Source organism: Cucurbita moschata, unplaced genomic scaffold, assembly GCF_002738365.1.
Source record: "Cucurbita moschata cultivar Rifu unplaced genomic scaffold, Cmos_1.0 Cmo_Scf00082, whole genome shotgun sequence".
Taxonomy (NCBI): domain Eukaryota; kingdom Viridiplantae; phylum Streptophyta; class Magnoliopsida; order Cucurbitales; family Cucurbitaceae; genus Cucurbita; species Cucurbita moschata.
Window position 1 is genome coordinate 143,819 of NW_019268598.1, and position 22,404 is coordinate 166,222.

At 34.2% G+C, this 22,404-nt stretch overlaps 2 protein-coding genes and 1 long non-coding RNA gene across 4 annotated transcripts; 1 reads left to right on the top strand and 2 right to left on the bottom strand.

Annotated features, from left to right (window-relative positions):
- Nucleotides 1-2,072: 2,072 nt before the first annotated feature.
- LOC111438745 lies at nucleotides 2,073-3,473 on the bottom strand. Its single transcript, XR_002709722.1, has 2 exons — nucleotides 3,328-3,473; nucleotides 2,073-2,498 (listed from the first exon to the last, which is right to left on the bottom strand). It is a non-coding gene; the product is annotated as an uncharacterized LOC111438745 (long non-coding RNA).
- Nucleotides 3,474-4,621: 1,148 nt separating this feature from the next.
- On the top strand, nucleotides 4,622-11,477 carry LOC111438781. Of its 2 annotated transcripts, XM_023076658.1 has the most exons (6): nucleotides 4,624-4,861; nucleotides 8,212-8,408; nucleotides 8,711-8,788; nucleotides 10,032-10,240; nucleotides 10,854-10,923; nucleotides 11,164-11,477. In XM_023076658.1, exons 3-6 carry the CDS (start codon nucleotides 8,737-8,739, stop codon nucleotides 11,358-11,360), a joined length of 528 nt encoding a protein of 175 aa, XP_022932426.1. In that variant the 5' UTR covers nucleotides 4,624-4,861; nucleotides 8,212-8,408; nucleotides 8,711-8,736; the 3' UTR covers nucleotides 11,361-11,477. The 2 variants fall into 2 exon arrangements, with proteins under 2 accessions (XP_022932425.1, XP_022932426.1); XM_023076657.1 differs by lacking the exon at nucleotides 8,212-8,408 and having other exon boundaries at nucleotides 4,622-4,861.
- Nucleotides 11,478-14,436: 2,959 nt separating this feature from the next.
- LOC111438756 (calcineurin B-like protein 3) lies at nucleotides 14,437-19,154 on the bottom strand. Its single transcript, XM_023076621.1, has 10 exons — nucleotides 19,040-19,154; nucleotides 16,718-16,788; nucleotides 16,485-16,630; nucleotides 16,167-16,249; nucleotides 15,924-15,983; nucleotides 15,708-15,816; nucleotides 15,520-15,572; nucleotides 15,354-15,434; nucleotides 15,100-15,212; nucleotides 14,437-14,879 (listed from the first exon to the last, which is right to left on the bottom strand). Exons 3-10 carry the CDS (start codon nucleotides 16,597-16,599, stop codon nucleotides 14,822-14,824), a joined length of 672 nt encoding a protein of 223 aa, XP_022932389.1. The 5' UTR covers nucleotides 16,600-16,630; nucleotides 16,718-16,788; nucleotides 19,040-19,154; the 3' UTR covers nucleotides 14,437-14,821.
- Nucleotides 19,155-22,404: the final 3,250 nt, after the last annotated feature.

The following is a 22,404-nucleotide window of genomic DNA, read 5'->3' on the forward strand; positions in this document are numbered from 1 at the left end:
GCAATTCTAGAACGATACGTCTATAAATTTAAATTAATTATTCGTTTTGCGTTACCTCTCCCAAAACGAGTCTAGAGCAATACCTCTCACGGTAAGAAATACTTTGAGCAATTCTATGTCGGGTGATATTCTAGGAATTTTCTTGAGATGCACGTGAGTGAGGAAAAAAAAAACATATTAGAATTACTCGTGTTGGTCTATGGGGATAGTTTTCATTCGTAAGAAGCATGGAATAAGTAACGTAACCATGTTGTAAATGAGACAGGAGAATTTGGGGATTATAACTATTGGATGAAAGTCCCAAGAATGGTCATTGGATTACAATAAAATAATCCTATCTTGATTGGTACGAGACCTTTTGGAGAAACCCAAAGCAAAGTCACGAGGGTTTATGTTCAAAGTGGATAATATCATACGATTTTGGAGAGTCGTGTTTATCTAACATGGTATCAGAGCTTCAACCGACGTGGTCTTGTTATTTTTGCCTCGAAAGTATGCTAAATCGAACGGTTAATTATTGTAACGCTTTGAAAATCTAACCATTTGACTTTCAATCTAAGTTGTTGCACTTTAAAATTTACAAAAGTTTGTTATTATACATTAAATATGGACAGTTACATTTTTGTACATAGATTTCATATTATAACTCCTATTTATTTCAAATCCAACCGTTAATTATTGTAACACTCGTCTTTAAGAAAAAGTCCAACTTAGACTCAAATTTCTATTAGTTCATCTTGTTTTCTCTGGTTGGTATCTTTAAACTTGGTATCCATTTTGATCGAAAGGTAGCCATCTTGTTTCAATTCTAAGCCTTATGTTCGTTTATATTTAAAGCATGCTACTATCAACTCGATTGCAAACCCTTTGGGCTTAGATTGTTGCCATGAATCAATGAACTTCGGATTGAGAAAGTGATTGCGATACTTTTTCAGTTCGTTTGAAATTTGATTACTGTTGTAAATACGAGAGAGAGAGAGAGAGAGGAGATCTAGAGACGTTATTCTTTATTTGTTTTCTCTTCGGGATATTTGATTATCATGTATGTAAGGGTAAATTGGTCATTTAACCAATAAAAAAATTAATATAGAATATTATTTTTATGGGGAGTTTCATTCATGGATGAATGATAAATAATTGACTATAAAAGTTTTGAATAATAATAATGTTTCTTAAAACCAACATTATTTTAAAATAACTTAAAATATTAAATAATGCAAATTCAAAACTCACCATTTAATTCACCAACCATCTCTCCATCAAAATAATAAAATTAAAAATTTTAAAATTGCATTATTGGTCTCAGAATTTTATTTTTATTTGGTCTATAAATTTTAAAATATTATATTTTTATTTTTTAATTTCAAATTCAATTTTCATTTGGTTTATATGTCTATTTTGTTTGTGCTAATTTTTTATTAATTAATTTTTAAATAACTTTCATTATTTTTCGAAAAAATCCACACCACAATTATTTTGAATTAATCCATTAAAACAAATTACTTATTTAGTAATAAAAGTATAATCATAACAATTTATGGAGTAAATAAAAATTAAATTCAAAATTCAAGAATAAAAATGTAATATTTTGAAATTTAGAAATTGAATTAATAAGGTAATGACATTAATACATAATAATAAAAAAATTGTATTTCTCTTAATTTTTTAATTTGGATAAGATTAAAACAAAAAATAAAAAACAAATTATTAATTGAAATTTAAAGGTTTAAAACGTTGAAGTTTTTTTTTTTTTTTTGACAAAATTGAAGAATAATATATGCAATAAATTTATTTGTAGCTTTTAAAAAATGGCAACCTCAATAAATATATGTCCATTTATTCCCTCTTTTTTTGAAATAATAATAATAATAATAATATATATTTCTAAAAAAATTTATGAATCTATAGACCCAAAATAAAAAAATTTAATAATCTATGGAATACATCATTGAAATATTTTTTTATGCCCTAGATTTAATTTAAAAAATGGTTAAATACATTACACAATTCAAGAACCTACTTGACATTTTTTAAAATGGGAAAACTTCAACACTGGACTGACTAGACCGACGGGTCGAACAGAGACGAAAGTCCCTTTTATTTAGAATCACAAATACATAACTGAATCTGTACAGATGGAAGGAAGTCAACAACCAGAGAGCCAAGAACTCGTAAAGAAGAAGCAATAGAGAGCCAATAGAGAGGGTTTGTGTATGATACTCAATCAGGCTATCTATTCATACAGACAGCTCAAATTTGGACACTAAAATGGCATATCACCATCACCAATACAACCATTCTCCTTCATGAATCAGACCCCCACCAACCCTTAAGAACCTCTCTCACCAAAACATTGTCTGAAAACACCTTCACCGTCACACTATCCGTCCCGAAAATGCTCGCTGCTGCCCGTAAATGTCGAATGACGCTTGCAGTACTTGGAGATCTCCGCTTGTTATGTCCTGCATTTGTATCACAAACTTCTGCTGTTGCTGAAGCTGCCATGCCGGATATGTCAATAGTTAGGATATAGTTTTGAAATACCAAACTTAAAGCAAAAGAGGAGATGTCGTTACAAATGGTATCAGAGCTAGACACGGGGCGATGTGCATTTGTAACAGTCCAAGCCCACCAGTCAGCCAATATTGTCATTTTTGGGCTTTCCCTTTTGGAATTCCCCTCAAGGTTTTAAAATGTGTTTGTTAGGGAGAGTTTTCCACGCCCTTATAAAGAGTGATTCGTTCTCCTCCACAACCGATGTACGATCTCACATTAACAACGCAAAAGTTGTTTAACAGTGATTTGATATATGGCATCAACACAAGAGATAAATGAAATTCAGTTGTTTCATATCAAGAGTACATAGATTTTATAAGTTAATTTTGATTAAACACTTGATGGACAGACAAGAAAGAGCTTGAGCATCAATGTGTATGGATGGTGCAAGTGAAACCATGGTTTAAACTATATTTTTCAAGGCACAATCAGAGCTTCATCTACCCTCTATTCAAAGAGAAAGTTCTCTCCTATCCAATGGAAGAAGGCTTAAATACTTCTCCCATGAAGAACAACTAGCACAGCATTCCCAGCCAATTTAGGAAGAAATGAGACTCCAGTTTACAGCACAGATTAGGTTAAGTTCTAGGAATCACTACTGTACTTTCATAGTTTTGCTTTCGATTTCTTCAAATGGCCTCGTACCAAAGAGATTCAGACAAACTAAACTGGATTTTCAAGTTCTCAACACATCAAACTATTTGAAACTCGATTAAACAATATTCCATGTATAAGAAAAAAAGTGGAGATAAAATGACGGAGGAAACTCACCAATTGAAAGCCCTGTTCTTCTGTGGAAATCAAGGCCCAAAACCGTCGAATCGAACAATCAAAAACAGCGCGTTGGTGAATTTAAGCCACACCATTGCGTAGAATTTTAGAAATGGAGGAAAAATTACCAAGATGATTGAATGATGAACATACCAGAGCGTTGGTTCCTGTGCCCTTAAAGCGATGATAGTCGCCGGCGCCTTTGGGCTTCTAAAACCAATGGCTTTGTGATCGTCGAGCTTCTAATTTGGGTTATAAGAATCATACGATATTATCCACTTTCAGCATTAGCTTTGGCAGTATTGCTTTGGATTTCTTCAAAATACCTTATACCAACAAATATTCCAACAAATATTCTTTGATTATAAATGATGACGATTAGGGTTGAGCATTAAAGATTCGGTCTCTCGACTAGGGTTGAGCATTAAAGATTGAAATCGAGCTAACTAATCCGAATCTACTCTTCGCTTAAGAGTGAAGACTATCCTCACATATAAACACGAGTCCTTCTAGTATGTTTTATCCTCACTCACATGTCCACTACCTTCCGCATTGGTTTGTCCCCAAACCAAATCTTATTGAGAGAGGTATCACTCTCTGATACCATTGTAACGACCCATGCTTAGTGTCCCTTACTCGTATGCCCATGATCTTCTCTTAAAGAACGGACACTGTTTTCATTGGTACAAGGCTTTTTAGGAAACTAAAAACAAAACTATGAAAGTTTCAATGAGTTATTTTCAAAAGTTTCATTAATACTCTCAAAATTTTAAAAAAAAATTAAAAAGAAATACCCGTACCACGTTTAAAAATACTTATGTATTTTCACAAGTTTATTTTAAAAGTTAAGATAACTAATAACGGCTTAAAGAAAATGAAAGTTACTACTTGTACGAACAAGGTGCATCTTATTTTTCAGTGGCTTAATCATAAGAACTTTGTTTTACATGGACTAATTCTATATTGGGTGACATCATCAGAATTTTCCTAGAATGCACGGGAGTGAGAACAAATATGCTGGAAAAACTCGCGTTGGTCTGTGGGGATAGTCTAAGTTAGATATTGTGACCATGTTGCAGGGGAATATCGAGGGCATCAGGTGCTGAATCCGGTTTTTGAATCTTAGGCACGAACTGTTACGAAAGGTATTAATGAAAATTTTGAATATTGGAAGGTATTTTAAATTTTAAAATTTTAAAATTTAAAAATAATATTGGAGAAATTTTAGAGGTATTTATGTAAATAGAAATTTAAGATTTATTTATTTATTTTAAATAGGGAAATAATTTCTATCCATAATCCTTGCGCCAATCGGAGCGGCGAAACAAAGGGAATTTATATTTGACCGCCTCTTCCTTCCTGCCTTTATCTCCATGAATTCTCGCCTGGAGCTCGCCGCCATCTCCCTTCAAATGAGTCCTTCCGCTGCCTAACCTCCTTCTCTCTCTATCTCTCGAAAGCTTTTGGCGTTACGGATTTGCGCTACTTTGTAGGGACGAATCGAGTTGGTTATCGGGTCTGTCGTATCTTCAAGGTTCGGTTCCTGTAACTTCTGTTCTGCTTCTTTGTATTGATAGTTTCCCGTTGTTCCACATTGAAAAATTATGTTGTAAGTTCTCGTGGTATAGCCAATTCTTCTCCTGTGCTTCGCATTGTCGTTGAATTGGAGAGGTTATTCTTGCTTTTGTGTTGGTATTTTGGATGCGATTGAAGTGGGTTTCTATGTGAATTTAGAGTTATTGCTTGAATGCTAGAATTTCCGTGTGACCTAAGGGTTCTGATTACTTGAAGACGCTTCTGCTTTTATTTTGGAATAAAGCCCAGATTATTGTTTTGTAGTTTTCTTTTATGGATTTCTGTAAAGGGGGAAATCGTCTAAAGCAGGGATTTCTTGGTATGGGGAATACTTTAGGGCAAGGAGAGGGGATGAGGACGCCATCACTATCTCTCTCCCTTTTTCTTTCCCCTCTGAAGTCTTTATCTCCATCTGGACTCCTCGGTGGAAGTGTCATACTCCTTTTGAGGTTTTTTAGGTGTAAATAACTTATGTACAACCAAGATTATAAAAAAGCAATGACAATTTTAAGAAATCAGAGTTTGTGTAAGATATCGCGTTTTTGGTGTTCATTTGATGTCAAATTAGTTAATATTATAAAAAGAAGTTAAAAGAGATCAAAGTGAAACTAGACTTCGGTTTGATGTAGAATATTAAAAAAAAACCTCAATGTTTGGTCTCGAATAGACTTTGATTGGTTTCAAGTTCAAAATAACTGAATTAGACCAATAAAACAGTGGGCATTCTTGATCATCTTTATATTTCTGTTTTAAAGTTCATGAAACCCACGAAGTCAATAGAAACTAGAAAGGCGTATGTTAAGAGTTTACTTGGCATGTATGGGGGTTACCTAGTTATGTAAATTCATAGAAACATTCATATCATGTGATTTTGAAGAATGTAATGCAAGGGTATTTCATTTTGTGTTGGGGTATGTCTTGTTAAGTTAGTTTCTCTCACTCAATCTGGACTGGACATAAACAAGTTCTTCCCCTTTTTCTTTAGCTTTGGTTCAATTGTGGAGATGCCTGCTAGTAAGGTAGCTAAATAGTTTTGTTTTTTTGTTTTTTTTGCTGAAACTTACTTGAACAATGTGAATCAAATATACCGTCTCTGACTATCTTTTAGACTTTCCTCTTGTGATCTTTTACCATGTTCTTTTAGTTGTTTTCTTTATCTGTAGATGATTACTCGTTCTCTCTTGACATGACACCAAGGACACATGAAACTGAACCAAATTGATCCGGATTCAATTAAGTTAGTTAATGTCATTGTTGGGTTCTAATTGACTTCATTTAGGACAGTTTGGTTAGTGGTTCAAAATAAATTATATTAACCAAAGAAAACTGAACCAAACCAATTATAATATAATTATGCAATATAAATCATATAAGAATATGAAGAATTTTATTTTTTGAAAGATATAATTTTTCTCAAATCACTCTCAATTGAATATTTGAAATTATTAAAAAGAAACTTTAATAAAAAATCTTTATCTTAGCCTTTTATGAATGAAAAGAATCCCAAAAAGAATCCTCATGTTTGCTTATCTCACCCTCTCAGCCACTTCTATTGACAGACCCCTCCATGCCCCCCCTTTGTCGTTGTTGCTTTCTCTCTTCCTACGCTTTCTGCCTCCCATGAAATCCTCTTTTGAATCCATTCTAATATCATCCTCTCAATTTCCTGTTGGTTTCTGCTGTCGCACCATCATTGTTGCTGGCCTCCACACTTTTGCCTCTAATCTTCTCTCAGTATTTCTAACTATAAGTTAAGTAACCCTTTCTCTCTTCCTTGATCGTTGCCCTTGCTTTCAAAAGAGAAACTTGGTAAATTGATCGGTTAATTCATTCCAATCTGTTTTGGGCAGAAGCTTGGTTCTTTTATTTAATGGAGCTTTTCTGCTGTAGAATGTAGGTCTAGGAGGCCTGTTGTCCGATGAGATTGATCAGTGTCGAATACGAAGTGTTTTGTCTTGGATAAGAAATAGGGTACCTTTATTAAAATAAAAACCTCACATAACAACCTAAAAGCCATAATGAGAGGTGTTTCTACACTGTTTATTAAGTTAATATATAATAAATTGCTAAGGTACTAGAGAATCCAATCCTAGCGAGCACTCGAGGACTGTTCACTTGCAAAATGTGTACTACTTTAGAATCACATTTCATTGAAGCTCATTATGGAATGAGGTGAATTCCTCTCTCTCTCTCTCTCTCTCTTGCGGTCGCATGTTTTTGGGATCATAACTATTTCAGTTTACAGTAGGAGCGAGTACCTAATGAGGCTAGTAGCTTAGGCTATGGTTCTGGCCTTTGGAAGTTTTTGTGAATTGGAATTTTGAAGGCAATGGTAAGGTGTTTTGATTTATTTTTTGTTTTTTGAGATTGTGTGTAGAGTTCTTCAGAAAGGTGATAAAAGCAAAGGACTTTTGAAGATAAGATCTTTATGTTCTAATTTTGTGATAGTGTAGAACATTCCACCTCATGGTGATGTTGTTTGTGTTTGGAAGGCTCTTATTTTGCAGTCCTTTTTGGATGGGGTTTCCTCTACCCCTCCCCTCCCGGGAAGGGGAGGTTTCTGTGGCGAGCTAGGTGGTATCGTTTTGTGAGGCCTTTGGCATGAGAGGAACCATATAACATTTAGAGGATTTGAGATGACTTCAGTTATGTTTTGTTCTTTGTAATGTTCCACATTTCTCTTACACTTCAGTAGCGAAGTCTTTTGTAATTATCCTTTAGGTCTTATTTCATTTTGAGCTCCTTTTTTCGTGGGATATGTTTTCGTGTGACTTTGTATTCTATCATTTTTCTCTCAAGGGAAGTTCTATTATTCATAGAAAAACAGTTTTGGTGAATACAAAAAAGGGACTAAAATGAGTTATACGCAAACAATCATCAATACCATCAACAAGTCAGAATATCTTAACACTGTAAATGGCTTTTTTTTCTTTTGAGGTCTGCGATGTCTGTGAGTGTATGGGCCAAAATGATTTACCATCGTAAGTACCTCTTAGGGATTCTAGTTTCAATCCAGGATTTAAGATTTGAAACTAAATATTCGGTTCCTGAACAACCTTCATGGCCTTTTTCTCTTACACTATATAAAATCACGACAAATAAGAGGGATAGATCAAATCATCTGAACATATGCCAAAATCAACCTAATGACTAATCAAATAAGATTTACCTACAGTTCATATCTACTGTATTGCTTCTCGAACTCCTCCTTACGTCTGCAGTCGGCCAAATCAGGGCTTCATTGTATTCAATTATCTCTCTTATTTTATTTTATTTTTCTGAAGTATTCATTTGAGTCACCTTTTTTAGGGCCCATGCTTGTTGAAGCCACCCTACAAGGTTTCTAGGTTGCTTTTGGAAAGAATTTCCTGCTTTGAAAAAGTATCCCAAAGATCCTCCAGCTCTTACAACAATTTCTGAGTTCGAATTCTAGCCTGCGCCTTCTGACACCAGCTCTAGAGTTTAGGGATTTGATTCCTATCTTATACTTTTTCATTCATTTAGTGGTAATCTTATGAAACAGATCATTATTATCCACTTTTATCATATAGCTTCTTCTTATTCTTCCCTTTTTTTTTCCTGTTACTATTTTTATTTTATAAGAGGCAATTTCATTTATGTTCGAAATTTACAAAACCTTGTTATTTTAAAACTTCCTTAACTGTGCATTGCATAGGGTTCGGATAAACAATTTTTTTTTTATGTTGTGTTATCATTTTATTCTTATTTCACGTTCTTAATAACATAACATGCATTCTTTTAGGTTGCAACTTGTTGGCGCTTTCATCTCAGAAATTCTTGTTTACAGTGTCAGGTTGTCATCTACCCTCGAAGATGGAGATGCTTACTACAAGTTCTGGTGCCATGCTAACTCTTCTACCCCCAGGTACAAGCAACTAATTTTCGTATTGTTTCATTGATTTGATGCAAGTGGAAATGAATGGATTTAATTGTAATAATAATAATAAAAAAAGACAAGTACAAGAGAAGGGAAGCAGGATATGGCATTTACCTTACCTTAGAAAGGAACACATAAGAAATAAGAAGCAACCCATGTCTAATTTGATTGGAGAAGTAAGTTAATGTCAGAACTCGTAGCCTGTCACTCCAGCATTAGGTACTGTACTGTATGAAATCCAAGGAATTGTCAAAAGTTTTAAAGATATCTTGAAGGGATTCCATTGTTCCTTTCAGTCTAAAATTAGCCATTTCATAAAAATAAAAAATTTATAATTAGCCATAAAATAGCTTTAGAAGGAATTCCATGTAGAAATCGTCCTTTATTTTCAGTCACCAAGCACAAACTTCTGAAAATCAGGGATCTCACATCCTTCAGTAAGCTCTAAGAATTCCAAATTTGACATTATGAAAATTCCACCTTTATTGGACACTCAATAGAGGAATAGATGGTCTATATTGGGAAAAGTTGACTTTCGTGTGGACCTCTTCCTAGTCAGGTTAGCTATGTTGGTAACTGAGGTTAGGGTTTTTGTTTAGTTAGGGAGAAAGAGCAGACTTACAAGAATGTCCCCAAATTATCAAAATTCCAAACGAAAAGAGATGTTATATGATCTTATACTAACAATATCTATCATGCTTTATTAAGTTTGGGAACAAATAATAGCTGGTATAGATGCACTCAAGCAATCTGATTGTCGAGATAACATTTATGTGCACTGTGCTCAGTGTGTACATATGAATGGTGTATATATATATATATATATAGTGGTCTCATTATTTAGTCAGGATTTTTATTGATGGACTATAACATCTTGCTTTTTCTTTGGAATGTATATTTACTTACACTCGGTTGATTGGAGCAGTCAATTTCCATGGCTGCTAATGGTGTGATAATGATTTGTCAAATGTCTCTATCTTCGTAGCATAATATATGTCCTTTTCTTGTGGTCTTATGTTGTCCTTCATGCTTTAAGTTTTAATATATTTCTTCTCAGACTAAAAAATGGAACTAAGTAGCTTATATTATCTTTTGTATTGGAATACCGTTGTAGTTACATTGATTTCTTATTCAGTTGAAAAGTATTGGTTTCTTGCTTAAATTAATGTTATATTACCATTAATTTAAGATTTCTTTGATCTTTAGTTGTAATATTGTCTTTGTAAAATAGTGGGTCAGCATTGGGGAAAAATGAAGGGCAAAGACTTCCTTCTTAGAAGGGATAGTGTCCAACTTCAAACTCCTAATGGGAGGAGACAATCTGTGATTGCTAAAGCAGGACCAGTTTTTCTCAAACCAATTCCATCCACTGGGACGAAGGGAGGCGTTCTGTATTCTACTAGAAAGAACAACAACGCTTTCATATGTTTTGCTGCATTGGTAATTTGGTTCTTATTAATTTGTTTGTCTTTTAATGCTTCCTTATTTCAACTGTTCTCTGTTTACTTCAAAGCCCTGCTGGTAGTAATCGTTCTATATCAAAAACATTACTGTACAATCCTAAGCTTAGATGCCAAGGGAGAGTTTTAAAATTTTTCCGAATCCGAATTTTTAGCGGGGTGAATTACCTGAAGCGGATGTGATAGGTTTAATTAATACCTTGATTTGGGTCTCTATGGCTAATGTCTTTTGTAATATCAGTTATGTCTTATTCTTATGCCTTATTATTTTGGATTAGAGCCCCTTTTGTACTTCCTTGGGGACTGGTTTCTTTCATATGCCCATATAAACTTTCATATTTTCTCAATAAAAGCTTGGTTACTTGTAATAGAAAAAAATGTAGAAATGAGAAATAGTTGAAGCCACATTTTTTTTTTCATTTACCTAATCAATTAGTTTCTGGGTGGTGGATTTTCAAATGGATTTGAGTTTTTGTTAAATAATCAATAGCAAAGAACAAAATCAGGTTTTAAGCATAGTGAAAGACTTGAACATAATATTTGGAGGGGTTTATATGTGTGTGTATATATTTAATAACGCTGTCTCTTTGCAGAATGCTAGATGTGCAGCGGAGCAGACCCAGACTGTTACAAGAGAGGCTCCCACAATCACTGTTCTTCCCGGTAACAATCACTTGCAAATTTTATGAATAATAGTAACTTTAAACTTCAAACTTCCTAGCAGCAGCATATGCACATGTTATCGCCTTGCAACCTGAACATCACCGTCTGTTACTCCTTGCTAATAACATGCTTCACTATGTTCTTACCTATTCATCAGCATCGTCCTAGGTTATCATAACGTTGCTGTTGCTAAGCCTTATTTTTAGCCATACATTGTGTTACCTAAAACTAAAATTGCAGGCAAGGAGAAGTCACCGCAACTGGATGATGGCGATTCTGGATTTCCACCTCGTGATGATGGTGATGGCGGCGGTGGAGGTGGCGGTGGTGGAGGAAACTGGTCTGGTGGATTCTTCTTCTTTGGCTTCCTTGCTTTCCTAGGCTTTTTAAAAGATAAAGAAAGTGAAGGGGCATATGAGGATGATAGGAGAAGATAAATATATTTTGATGAAATTTATAAAATGTAGATTCAGATTTATACTTGGAGACAATCTCAAAATAAACATTTGTTTGTAGTAACGTAATCCCATTTGATTTCTTTCATCCACTTAAAATTCAGTAATCCCTATGGATTGGCGTAAGAACACACTAAGGCAATATATAGTGATCCTTACATGCCACCAAGTATGCTACCATTAAGCCATCGTACTAAAAAATTGAAAACTAAGTTTTTGCTGTGGAGTTCGATGGAAAGACATCTTATAGGGTTCAAATTCCGATGCATCCTATCATTGCCTAATCATCCATTCCCCAACTACATTGTTTGCAAGACTCTTCGCATTTAACCAATCTGGCAACCATATGCTTCGACCTGCATTGAACGCTGGGCCGCTTGTTGAAGATAAAAGTACATCGACCCGCATTGAACACTGGGCCGCTTGTTGAAGAAAAAGTATATCGAACCCATTGAATGCTATGCCGCTTGTTGAAGATAATTGAACACTGGGCCGCTTGTTGAAGAAAAAGTATATCGAACCCATTGAATGCTATGCCGCTTGTTGAAGATAAAAGTACATCGAACCCATATGCTTCTTGTTGAAGATAGAACCCATTGAATGCTATGCCGCTCGTTGAAGATTTCTTGTTGAAGATAGAACCCATTGAATGCTATGCCGCTTGTTGAAGATAAAAGTACATCGAACCCATACGCTTCTTGTTGAAGATAAAAGTACATTGAACGCTGGGTCGCTTGTTGAAGATAAAAGTACATCGAACCCATACGCTTCTTGTTGAAGATAAAAGTACATTGAACGCTGGGCCGCTTGTTGAAGATAAAAGTACATCGAACCCATTGAATGTTGGGCCGCTTGTTGTTGAAGATAAAAGTACATTGAACGCTGGGCCGCTTGTTGAAGATAAAAGTACATCGAACGCTGGGCCGCTTGTTGAAGATAAAAGTACATCGAACCCATTGAATGTTGGGCCGCTTGTTGAAGACAAAAGTACATCGAACCCATTGAATGTTGGGCCGCTTGTTGAAGACAAAAGTACATCGAATCCATATGCTTCTTGTTGAAGATAAAAGTACATCGGACCCATTGAACGCTGGGCCGCTTGTTGAAGATAAAAGTACATCGAACCCATATGCTTGTCGAAGATAAAAGTACATTGAACTCTGAACGTTGGACCGCTTGTTGAAGATAAAAGTACATCGAGCCCATTGAACTCTGAACGCTGAACCGCTTGTTGAAGATAAAAGTACATCGAACAAGTTTTAGAATAAATTTATTTTTACGAAGTTTTAGGACAAAAATGGATTCGATTAAGATTTGTTGGGCAAAAATGGATTCAATTAAGATTTGTTTCTTACCAAAAGCAAGCATGACATCATTATGAACATAAAGCCTACGGTTGAAAATGTTGGAGTGATTTTAATAAAAGTAAAATATTAGTTGGTGACTTATTTATTTATGTTTAAATATTTAACTAAAATTTACAATAGAGTGGGAATATGTAGTTCGAAAAATTACATTTCAAAGAGTGGTTAAAAATGATAAATAGTAACCCTTTGAACTATAACCGTTTGAGTGAGTGAGGTTAATTAGATTTTTTGAGTCTTTTGAACACCTCTAGTCCAAAAATAAAATGGTAAAAAAATAAACAAAAAAAATTATTTTTTTTCATAAATATTGACATTAACACTACATTTTTTTTTTTTACAACAAATCCTTAATTATCGATGGAAATTCTTGTTTTCATCCTCACAAAAATTAATGAAAAATTTTGTGAGAATGTAGAACGAAATAGGATATGAAGATGGAAAAGGGTCCTCAGTCCTCGTCCCGTACACATCTCTACGTTATCAAATTTAAGGTTGTACTTCTTCACTTTTCGCTTTTTACATCTAGTTTGGTTTTAGCATATGGAGATCACAATTCTCATGAGATTTTTCATATGCTCTTTATCCTCGGATACATGACGTTAACCTCCTCCACATCTCATCATTGTTTTTAAATGAGCCCCATTTCACTTTTTTTTTTGTGGGGTGTAACTTATCTAACTCTCCATTATCCCCCAAGTATAAGGCTCTAAGCCTAACTGCCTACATATTTCTCAACTTCAATTGGGTTGGGTTCGTTTGGATTATATATTTTACAATTCTATCTTAGCGAGAATGTGCGAGAATGTGTTAATGTAGTAGGAAAATTGTCGTGGATTTTAGGAGCTAGTTTCGGATGATAGGCATGCCTATATAGACTTAATATTTACAATAATTAAACCTTTTCTAACCAAAATGGAAAAATATAATAGGCAAGCACAAATGAACATACTCAATGGAAGCCATGACCTTACCGAATTTAGTTACTATGAAAATTCTCAATCTCAACTCCCACTAAAACTAGGGTCGAGATCTAAACCAAAAAATTTAAAAATGACGAATTTGCCAAATTCTTGCTTACTATTCGTTTCTTTAAAACCGATGAATCTCAACTAGGTTTCATCAATACCAAATGCAAACTTCTCAACATAAAAAATGACTTCGACACGATTCACTGGAGGAGTAGAAAACAAAAGGAAAATAGAACTTTTGAGGAAGGAAGGTGAGAAATTTGAATTTTGCACAAATGTCTTTTCACATTTCATGGGGTAAAAAAAGAGCCCATTTTCCCAAAAGGAAAGCAAAATGAACAATTTTTTCCCCCCATAGATGAAAGGTGGAAAAGGGAGAATACATAAGCATCCAAGAGGAGCCTTTGGATCCCAAGAGCGGGCAATAGGGCAATAGCATGAGCATTCACTTTCAAGGACTCGCCCAAACGCCCTCTCTTGGGATCCAAAATGATCTTCAATAAATCCCTGCACCCACAACAATTCTTTATTTTACAAGGAATTTAGAGAAGTCCTGGGAAGGGAAGAACCCACCTTTGAAGATCGAAGCTGATTCCCTTGGCGTCATCAAGCTTCCTCAATGGAGCATTTTGGTGCCTGTTTGAACATAACTTATCCAAAAACACCGAGTATTTATGCCCCCATCCATATTGACATAAACAGGACACACTCAGTTAGTACCAATTACGATCAATCAACAACTGGAAATTGAAAGGCGACAAATATCACATCACATCAATATCACTATTAATATTGAATTTGAAAGAAGAAAACAAATGATGACTGCTGATGAAACATTGAATACTTTCTAGATGAGGGATTAGCTTCATCAGCCTATATGCTCAAACTCAGCCAAGAATGCAAACAAAAGCAACCAGAGTTCTGCTTGTCTAGTGCTTAAAACACAAAAGTTCAGTCACTGAAGAAACTAGACCGAAAATGACCAAAGGAGCAACCCATGCGAAGTGAAAATTCAATATTAGCCCCTCCTCTGAGAAGTGGCCAACAGCATTTACAGTTGGGCAAACCATGATCCAATAAGATCACGAACACGATCACAGTCACAACTTCAGGTATCGTCGACTTGTGAATGGAAGACAAAGCTTGGGAAAGTTGTGGTGATGTCCCTGCCCAGAAACAACGCCCAGCTTATATAACACATAGCAAGTGCCAATAAGTTCAGTTATAGTTCACTTTATGAGACCGTGTCTTTTTACGACAAAACAGGATATGTGACAGAGTTCTCTTTCGTTATTCCCAACGACGTTACACAAAAACAAACAAGCACTGACTTAAGGTATATGATTATGATTTTCCAATGTTTCAGTTCAGCAAAAATGGACTTACTTGAGATATTGAAGGGTCATGTTCTTTAAGAGAGATGGATGTCGCGAAACAAGGTTTCTCCACTCTTCCTTGTCAATCTTTCCGTCATGTTTTGTATCAGCTTCCTCAAAGGTCTAAAACATACTCCAAGGTTTAGAAGTATTAATAAAATTAAAATTTTCTATGCATACAATACAAAAGCACATAAATAATCTAGAATAAGACCTCTAAGTAAATTCATCAGACTTTTGAGAGCTAAACGGATAGAGGAGTACCTTATCAATTATACTCTCAATAACATCGTCCGAAAGATTCATACCAGATTCTGCAAGGGTAGCCACAACCATTTGCTTCACCTAAGGACAACAAAAAAACCAACTCTGTAGTAGGAAAGTTGGGATAAAAAACCGGAAACCTACATCACTAGGAAGAAAGTATTACCTCTTGTCTCTCAATAAAACCTTGCTGCTTAAGATCGTACAATTGAAAAGAAACTGAAAACATGGCATTATAAGGTAAAGGCAAAAGGATATAGTTAGACATAAGGGTTCCAATCATAGTATAAACGTCTTAACAACCAGCATGACAACTGTTCCAGATATTTTATCATTTTACTATACATAACGTACATTCAACTTTATCATCAATTGGGGCATTCGGATGAAATACAGATAACGCACGAGCAAATTCTTCGAAGCCTAATATTCCATTGTGTTTTGTATCAAATAAGTCAAACACCTACAATAAAAGCAAAAAAGTATAAGAAGTTTATACAAGAGATATTGGTAAAAAAATGAGTTAATAGATCTAGTCCATGCAACAGAAAAGGCAATGTCAAAAAGTACCCTGTCTGCAAATAAGCTCTCTTTTTTATTCGTCTTGAACAATGCAAGTTGAAACTCCTCCTACAGCATAACAGTACAACAAACAACTTCAAGAAAGAACCAACGAAAATCAGCAAATACAAACGTACAAGGATTAATACATTGTATGAAGAAAGGATGTCAGGTCCAAAATATGGTAAAAGTTTTGCATAAGCTACAAATCTTAATATCCCTAACCAATGGCAGAAAAGGATGCATATATACCTTATTGATCAGGCCATCATCAATCACGGCACTGCTTATCTTCTTGAAGAGTTCATATAGTGCCTCTATTTCACTTACACTGACTGCATGTTGTAGAAAACTAGCATCATTTAATAAAATTTACGGTTTTTGTTTCTGAGAAGATAACAGATGACTAGAGTTGTATCACACTTCATTATGGTAGCCCAATTCATTATGGTCACCAACTTCCAATTTTAGTTTTAGGTTCACTGGACATCAAGTAGATGTGACAATATGAATTGTGTGCATTTCAGAGGTATAAATAGACAATGGAAGGAATGAAAATTAAAAACATACACACAGTCTCCCTCGCAAGAAGTTCAGGATCGTCGAGACCTCTTGATTGCTTATACAATTCAAGATCACAACATCTTACTAGGGAAGCAAAAAATCCCCCTATGCACTGCAACATGATATCGCTTGATAATCAAAACACTCCATGCCTGATTAATAGAAGTTGTATATAAGAGTTTCTTCTCAGTGATATCAGAAAATGAATAGAAAAAAATGCATGGAAAGAGAGTATGAACCTTTTAACCATTCTCTGCTTCTAATGACTCACTCAAATGCCAAAACTTCACATAACAACAGGAAACCTATTCTGGTTAAGAATATTTTGAGTACATTAGGAATTAATAGAACAAACGGTAACAAGTGAAGTACAAAAATATTTTCTGGAGAAGGAATAGATGGCTCAAGGAGCTTTTCAATGTTACATAACAGCAAGAACAGATAATAATAAGTCAATAACTAACAAAATAAAAACTAGCATCAACTGGATGCTTAACGACTTCCCAACCCAAACTTCCTCCTTGACTATCCCTGCATTAACATCTTCTTTTTTCTTTTATTTTAATGTCACAATAATTTGATTATCCTTGCATAAACTTATTGGAGAAGCTTTTTGTAATCTCTTAAGATGGGTTTACTCCCTTTTGAATCATTTCATTTAATCAATGAAATTGTTTCTTATCCAAAAAAAAAAATCCTTGCATCCAAAAGGCGTTTTCGAGGTGGATGCATCAAGCTAGTGCTTTTCAAGGTGGCTCTATCAAGTAAGATGATCATGTCTAGGCGCTTCATGAGTTTCATATTATTTAATACAAAAGTACTTATAAATTCTCCATTTCCAACTTATATCAAGTATTAGCCAGTAACAGAGAAGCATAGACATGGCATGGGACACAAACAAGGCACAATCACAATGACATGTCATTGTCTAATGAACTAGGACATGGAAACAGCCATGACACATTTACAACAATATCTTTTAGAATATGCCAGACAATATTAAAAAACTTTTCACAGCTTATAAAAAAAATTATGTCAATAATGCTTATGCACTTATATGCTTTTATAATTTCTCTTACTTTTTATGTCCCTTAATATTATTTCTATTTTCTAGATTAACACTTCAGTTCAAGTGTTCAGAAATTATCTGCCATTCACTGTCGAGTGTCAACCAACAGTCATCTAACACATCCATATTCGAGTATTTGACAAATGTCTATTGTGCTTAACAAGTACAAGTATCAATAGTTTCAGTACATATCAAACATGAGGACGGTACCCAAACTAACGTATACATGCTCCATACAGCTTGAAATGTAGCTAAACAAATAGGCTAATCAACCAGTTTAAATAGGCACAACAAGTAAGCTTTAAGAACTAAACAAAACTCAGTAAATAGTTAGTAAGATACCTGTTAGTCCTTATATAAAATTAGTTTTAAAAAAGAAATCTAAATGGAGAAATAAAGGGAGATCGTAAGTTCAAATTTCCCCGTGGATAAGATAAAACTGAAATAGTCATAAAAGAACAAACTACAAGAGAGTATTTGGAGAAAAAAAGTGAGAAAAAAAAGGAAGAAATAATACATAATGCGCAAATTCGATTGGTGTTTAGCTACATAAGAATTCTGTAAAGATGCAACACTTATAATCGGGGAAGCAAGCTGCATATTCCAAAAAGAGCTTCCAAGCATTCAACTGGCAAAGAAAATATTCACAACATGCTATAAACATACATGTATAATACACATAAGTGTCCCTGTCCTAGAATCCCGAAAAGGAGATCCGTTGTGTTTTTAGGTAAACTGATGAGAAACCAATTTATAATCTTCAATGAAATGCGAAAATACCATAGTTAAACTATGTCTAATCTCCTGAACAAATCCAATATAAGCAAAAAATCTATTTGCTACATCTAGACCAGAACTAGATTATAGTCATTAGACAATGATGATGGGAGTTACAGAATTATGGTGATGCATTTCTTGCACAATCTTTCTACCACATAATCATTAAAAAATAAAAAACGTTGTTTCCAGATCAGAACATTCTCTGAAGAACATATCAATTCGGAAAAAAAGAGTGATACCAACTCTACTTTCACACATCCAAGTTTTTTGGGAACGCGGAAAACCTTCCAAAGGCACTCTAATCTTCACAAGCATTGCCACGACCAATTAGAGAGCTGAATTCGAATATAACAAAAGAAAAATAGCCACCGAAATTTCCAACCAATGGGATAGAACCCATAGAAAATTACCATAACAACTTCCTAAAGAAAAAGAGTCACAACCGCCATCACAAAATCCCTCCCAACCACAGATCTCTAAATCGGAAACAGATCCAGTCGCGCAATTAATCGTTATAGGTCCCACCAAACAACAGATTTCACATTCCAAACATTCGATTACACAAACATAAAATCCGGAAACGATCTGGTGAAGATAAAACGCAATTCAATTGAAACTGGTGAAGCTTCCACACAGCAACAAAATCCAGTAATCATATTGTGTTGCAAATTTATGCATAAAAACAAAGAAATTAAAATCAACCGTAGTATACCGTATAAGGAGAGGGGACGACGATGGAAGCGAGGTTGTTCCGGTGAGGTGATGCGGTGGCTGTCGACGATTTAGAGCGAAGGTGACAAATCCAGAGAGAGAGAGAGAGAGAGAGGTGATGCGGTGGCTGTCGACGATTTAGAGCGAAGGTGACAAATCCAGAGAGAGAGAGAGAGAGAGAGACGAGCAGAGAGATGAAGAAACGTTCTTATAGCCAAAAGATACGAACGGAAAACCAAACCAAAAACAATAATTTGGTTTTTATTTATTATTTTTTTTTTCTCGAAGAANGGTGATGCGGTGGCTGTCGACGATTTAGAGCGAAGGTGACAAATCCAGAGAGAGAGAGAGAGAGAGACGAGCAGAGAGATGAAGAAACGTTCTTATAGCCAAAAGATACGAACGGAAAACCAAACCAAAAACAATAATTTGGTTTTTATTTATTATTTTTTTTTTCTCGAAGATACGAACGGAAAACCAAACCAAAAACAATAATTTGGTTTTTATTTATTATTTTTTTTTTCTCGAAGAAATAAATAAATAAAAAAAAACATAAATATTATGATGTTTTGTAGCGTGGCGATGAGATGGGAAGGGTAAGCCCATAACCTTGGAGTTGGGATGATAAGACCCACACAAAACGACATCGTTTTCATTGGGTTCTATTTGTTCCTTTTTTTTTCTTTCTATATAGTAATTTTTCAAATAAAGTTTTAATAAATAAAAACTAATTTGTGAAATATGTAAATTTTAAAATATAATTTTGTCATATAGTTTTTAAAATTCAGGTGATTTCGTCACGTTTTTTTAATTATTCCTCTGAAAATTTATCAAAACGATCCATAATTTGATCAATTCAGGCTACCTAACTAAAATCGTAAAAATTTTGTTGAGTTATTATTATTTTTTTTTCTATTTGGATGAATTTTTAAAAAAAAAATAAAAAATTCAGTGTTTTCTTGAATTTTAAAAAGTTTTATCCGTATCTTTCAATTTTTTTTTTAAAAATATCAAAAATACTTTTACCTAAGAACCATATTTAAAAAATACTCATAAAATTAAAAAAAAAATTACTGATGCTATTTTTTAAATATTTTTAAAAAATTTAGGGTATTTTTAAAATTTTATATGTGGAAAAGAAAAATTAATAAAATAGAGGATAAATTGTTAAAGGCATTATTTGGGTAGTGAAAAAATGGTTAGGAATTATCATTCAATGTTTTTATCTCTTAATGTATGAAAAAAAAAATGATAGTAGCTAGGGATAATAATGGTGAAAATTATTTTATTTATATATTATTTTGAAGAAATAATTAATGCTACGAATATGACGGTCAAATCATTTATTATATGTATTACTCACGGAATCGAGCCGAAGATTTAAACGTCTTGATATAAATTTAAAGTTCGTAGAATGGCTTAGATCGTTGAATTTTATGTTGACAATCTTACCTAACTCAAGTAGGTATTAAACAGCAAAATAATACGTGAAATTGATTAATCTAATTGAAAGGAGAAAACCAGTAAAAAAGAAAAAAAAGTAAGAATTTAGAATTAAAGTTGGACGAAGTATTTGAGATTTTTTAGTATTAGTATCAACACGAGTTATTGATTTCAACAAATACAACGAGCTTGAGTCGTGAACCTGTTCTTAAGATTATGGATAGAAGTACTTAGTAGAGTTGAGGTGGACTAAAACACGGCACACATAAGTTATTAGACCAAGATTTTACATGCCGTAATGTTTTTCAGTCTGCGCACATGTATTTTTTTAGAAACAAAAAACGATTGAAGGAGGGTAATGTTTCAAACATTTTCTTGTTATGTATTGTTTTCGGACTCACTAGTGCTCACATTTGGTTTTTATAAGCGAGATGTTCGAGGAATTTTCTACGCAGGTTTATAGTGGTGTGTATATTGATCATAGGAGGTTAATGAAAGATTAATAAAGCCATTTTAAATAATTTGACGGTTTTTATGTAGCATGTTCTATAACAAAATCTCTGTGTGTGAATATTAAATGAAAAAAAGTTCTTTGAGCTGGTAACCCTTTTAAGGAAGTATAATAACGACCGGCTTTTCGAGGAACTCAAGCCACATATCGTTCTCATGGAAGTGGGAATAAGTAAAAATGCGTAAGATTTAAAATTTTTAAACGTGCATGCACATAAAGAAAATTTAGATTTAATACGACATTGTTTTGAAATATAGCACAAACTGACGACCCACATGACATACACACAAAAGAACATGACACACGTAATTCGTAAAATCCAGAAATACAAAGACATAAAGGGTTAATAAAGGAAACATATTAATGGGGTATACGACATCGATCTAGCCCAAAACTCCATAGCCCCTAGCTCGTGTGCGCCTCATTATGTCCACTACATCATGTCTAATTTGAAAGAAAGTCAAGGTAGCAGAGGCGAATATATAAAATATACTCGGTAACTAGCTTGCTGGTAGTTCATAGTTCCTTATCAATTTTTATTTATTCTAGTTAGCTTCTTTCGTATCTTATTCTCATTTGGGGATTTGTTCCCCAATATAGGTGCCTCTTAAGCTACACCCTAGGTTACTCATTCTATTTCTTGGTTCTTGGTCCTATCTGGACCTCCGGGGCTCAAAATATTTTAAGCTCTATGAGTCTCTTGGTTAGTCATTTTTGCTAGTCTCTCGTCGTCATCATCATAATATCTCTAAGTCTTCGAGTCGCGTCCTTAGTACTCAATGTTCATGCATTCTAGGATTTGACCAATTCTCAAGTATACTAATGTAGGTCCTCGCCACCATGACAAGTTCACTTAAAGGAACTAACGACCAAACTTCTCAAAAATAAAATAGACCAATTTTATAGTTATTCGGACCCTTGACAACCGAATCAGGTTTACGATTAGAGTTTAGTTGGCGAACCCCTAATCGTCTCTGTATAACCACTAATTCATATGCATGAACAATAAATCAAGAGTCGTAAGATCGACCAACTCTAATGTACCACTGTGGACCCTTGCCACTCATGACATGTTCACTAATAGGAAATTAACTAGCAAACTTCTTATAATTCCCCCACGAGTACCATCAACAATAAAGTAGGGTAGTTCATAAAATAGGCTAGTTCTTCATACCCCTGACACTGAGTCAGGTTTACGCCTATGGGTTAGTTGGTGAATCCCTAATTGTCCCCGTATAACCACTAACATCCCCAATCTATGTAATAGAGACATAACATAGTGATCTAAACATGAAAACCTAGTTATAATTTTTAATTCATAATACAATGCGTACACATTTAGTAAACACGCATAATAATAGTCAACAGGTATCATCCTATGCTCAAACCTTTAATGCTTTATATCATACTAA

Excerpts from the sequence above, each read along its gene's own strand:
- LOC111438781 (XM_023076657.1), top strand. The coding sequence starts at position 8,737 with ATGGAGATGCTTACTACAAGTTCTGGTGCCATGCTAACTCTTCTACCC. Across the intron at positions 10,241-10,853 it reads TCATATGTTTTGCTGCATTG|AATGCTAGATGTGCAGCGGA; the intron begins GTAATTTGGTTC and ends GTCTCTTTGCAG. Across the intron at positions 10,924-11,163 it reads CACAATCACTGTTCTTCCCG|GCAAGGAGAAGTCACCGCAA; the intron begins GTAACAATCACT and ends CTAAAATTGCAG.
- LOC111438756 (XM_023076621.1), bottom strand. The coding sequence starts at position 16,599 with ATGTTGCAGTGCATAGGGGGATTTTTTGCTTCCCTAGTAAGATGTTGT. Across the intron at positions 15,984-16,166 it reads ATGATGGCCTGATCAATAAG|GAGGAGTTTCAACTTGCATT; the intron begins GTATATATGCAT and ends GTTATGCTGTAG. Across the intron at positions 14,880-15,099 it reads ATGACCCTTCAATATCTCAA|GGACATCACCACAACTTTCC; the intron begins GTAAGTCCATTT and ends GTTTCTGGGCAG.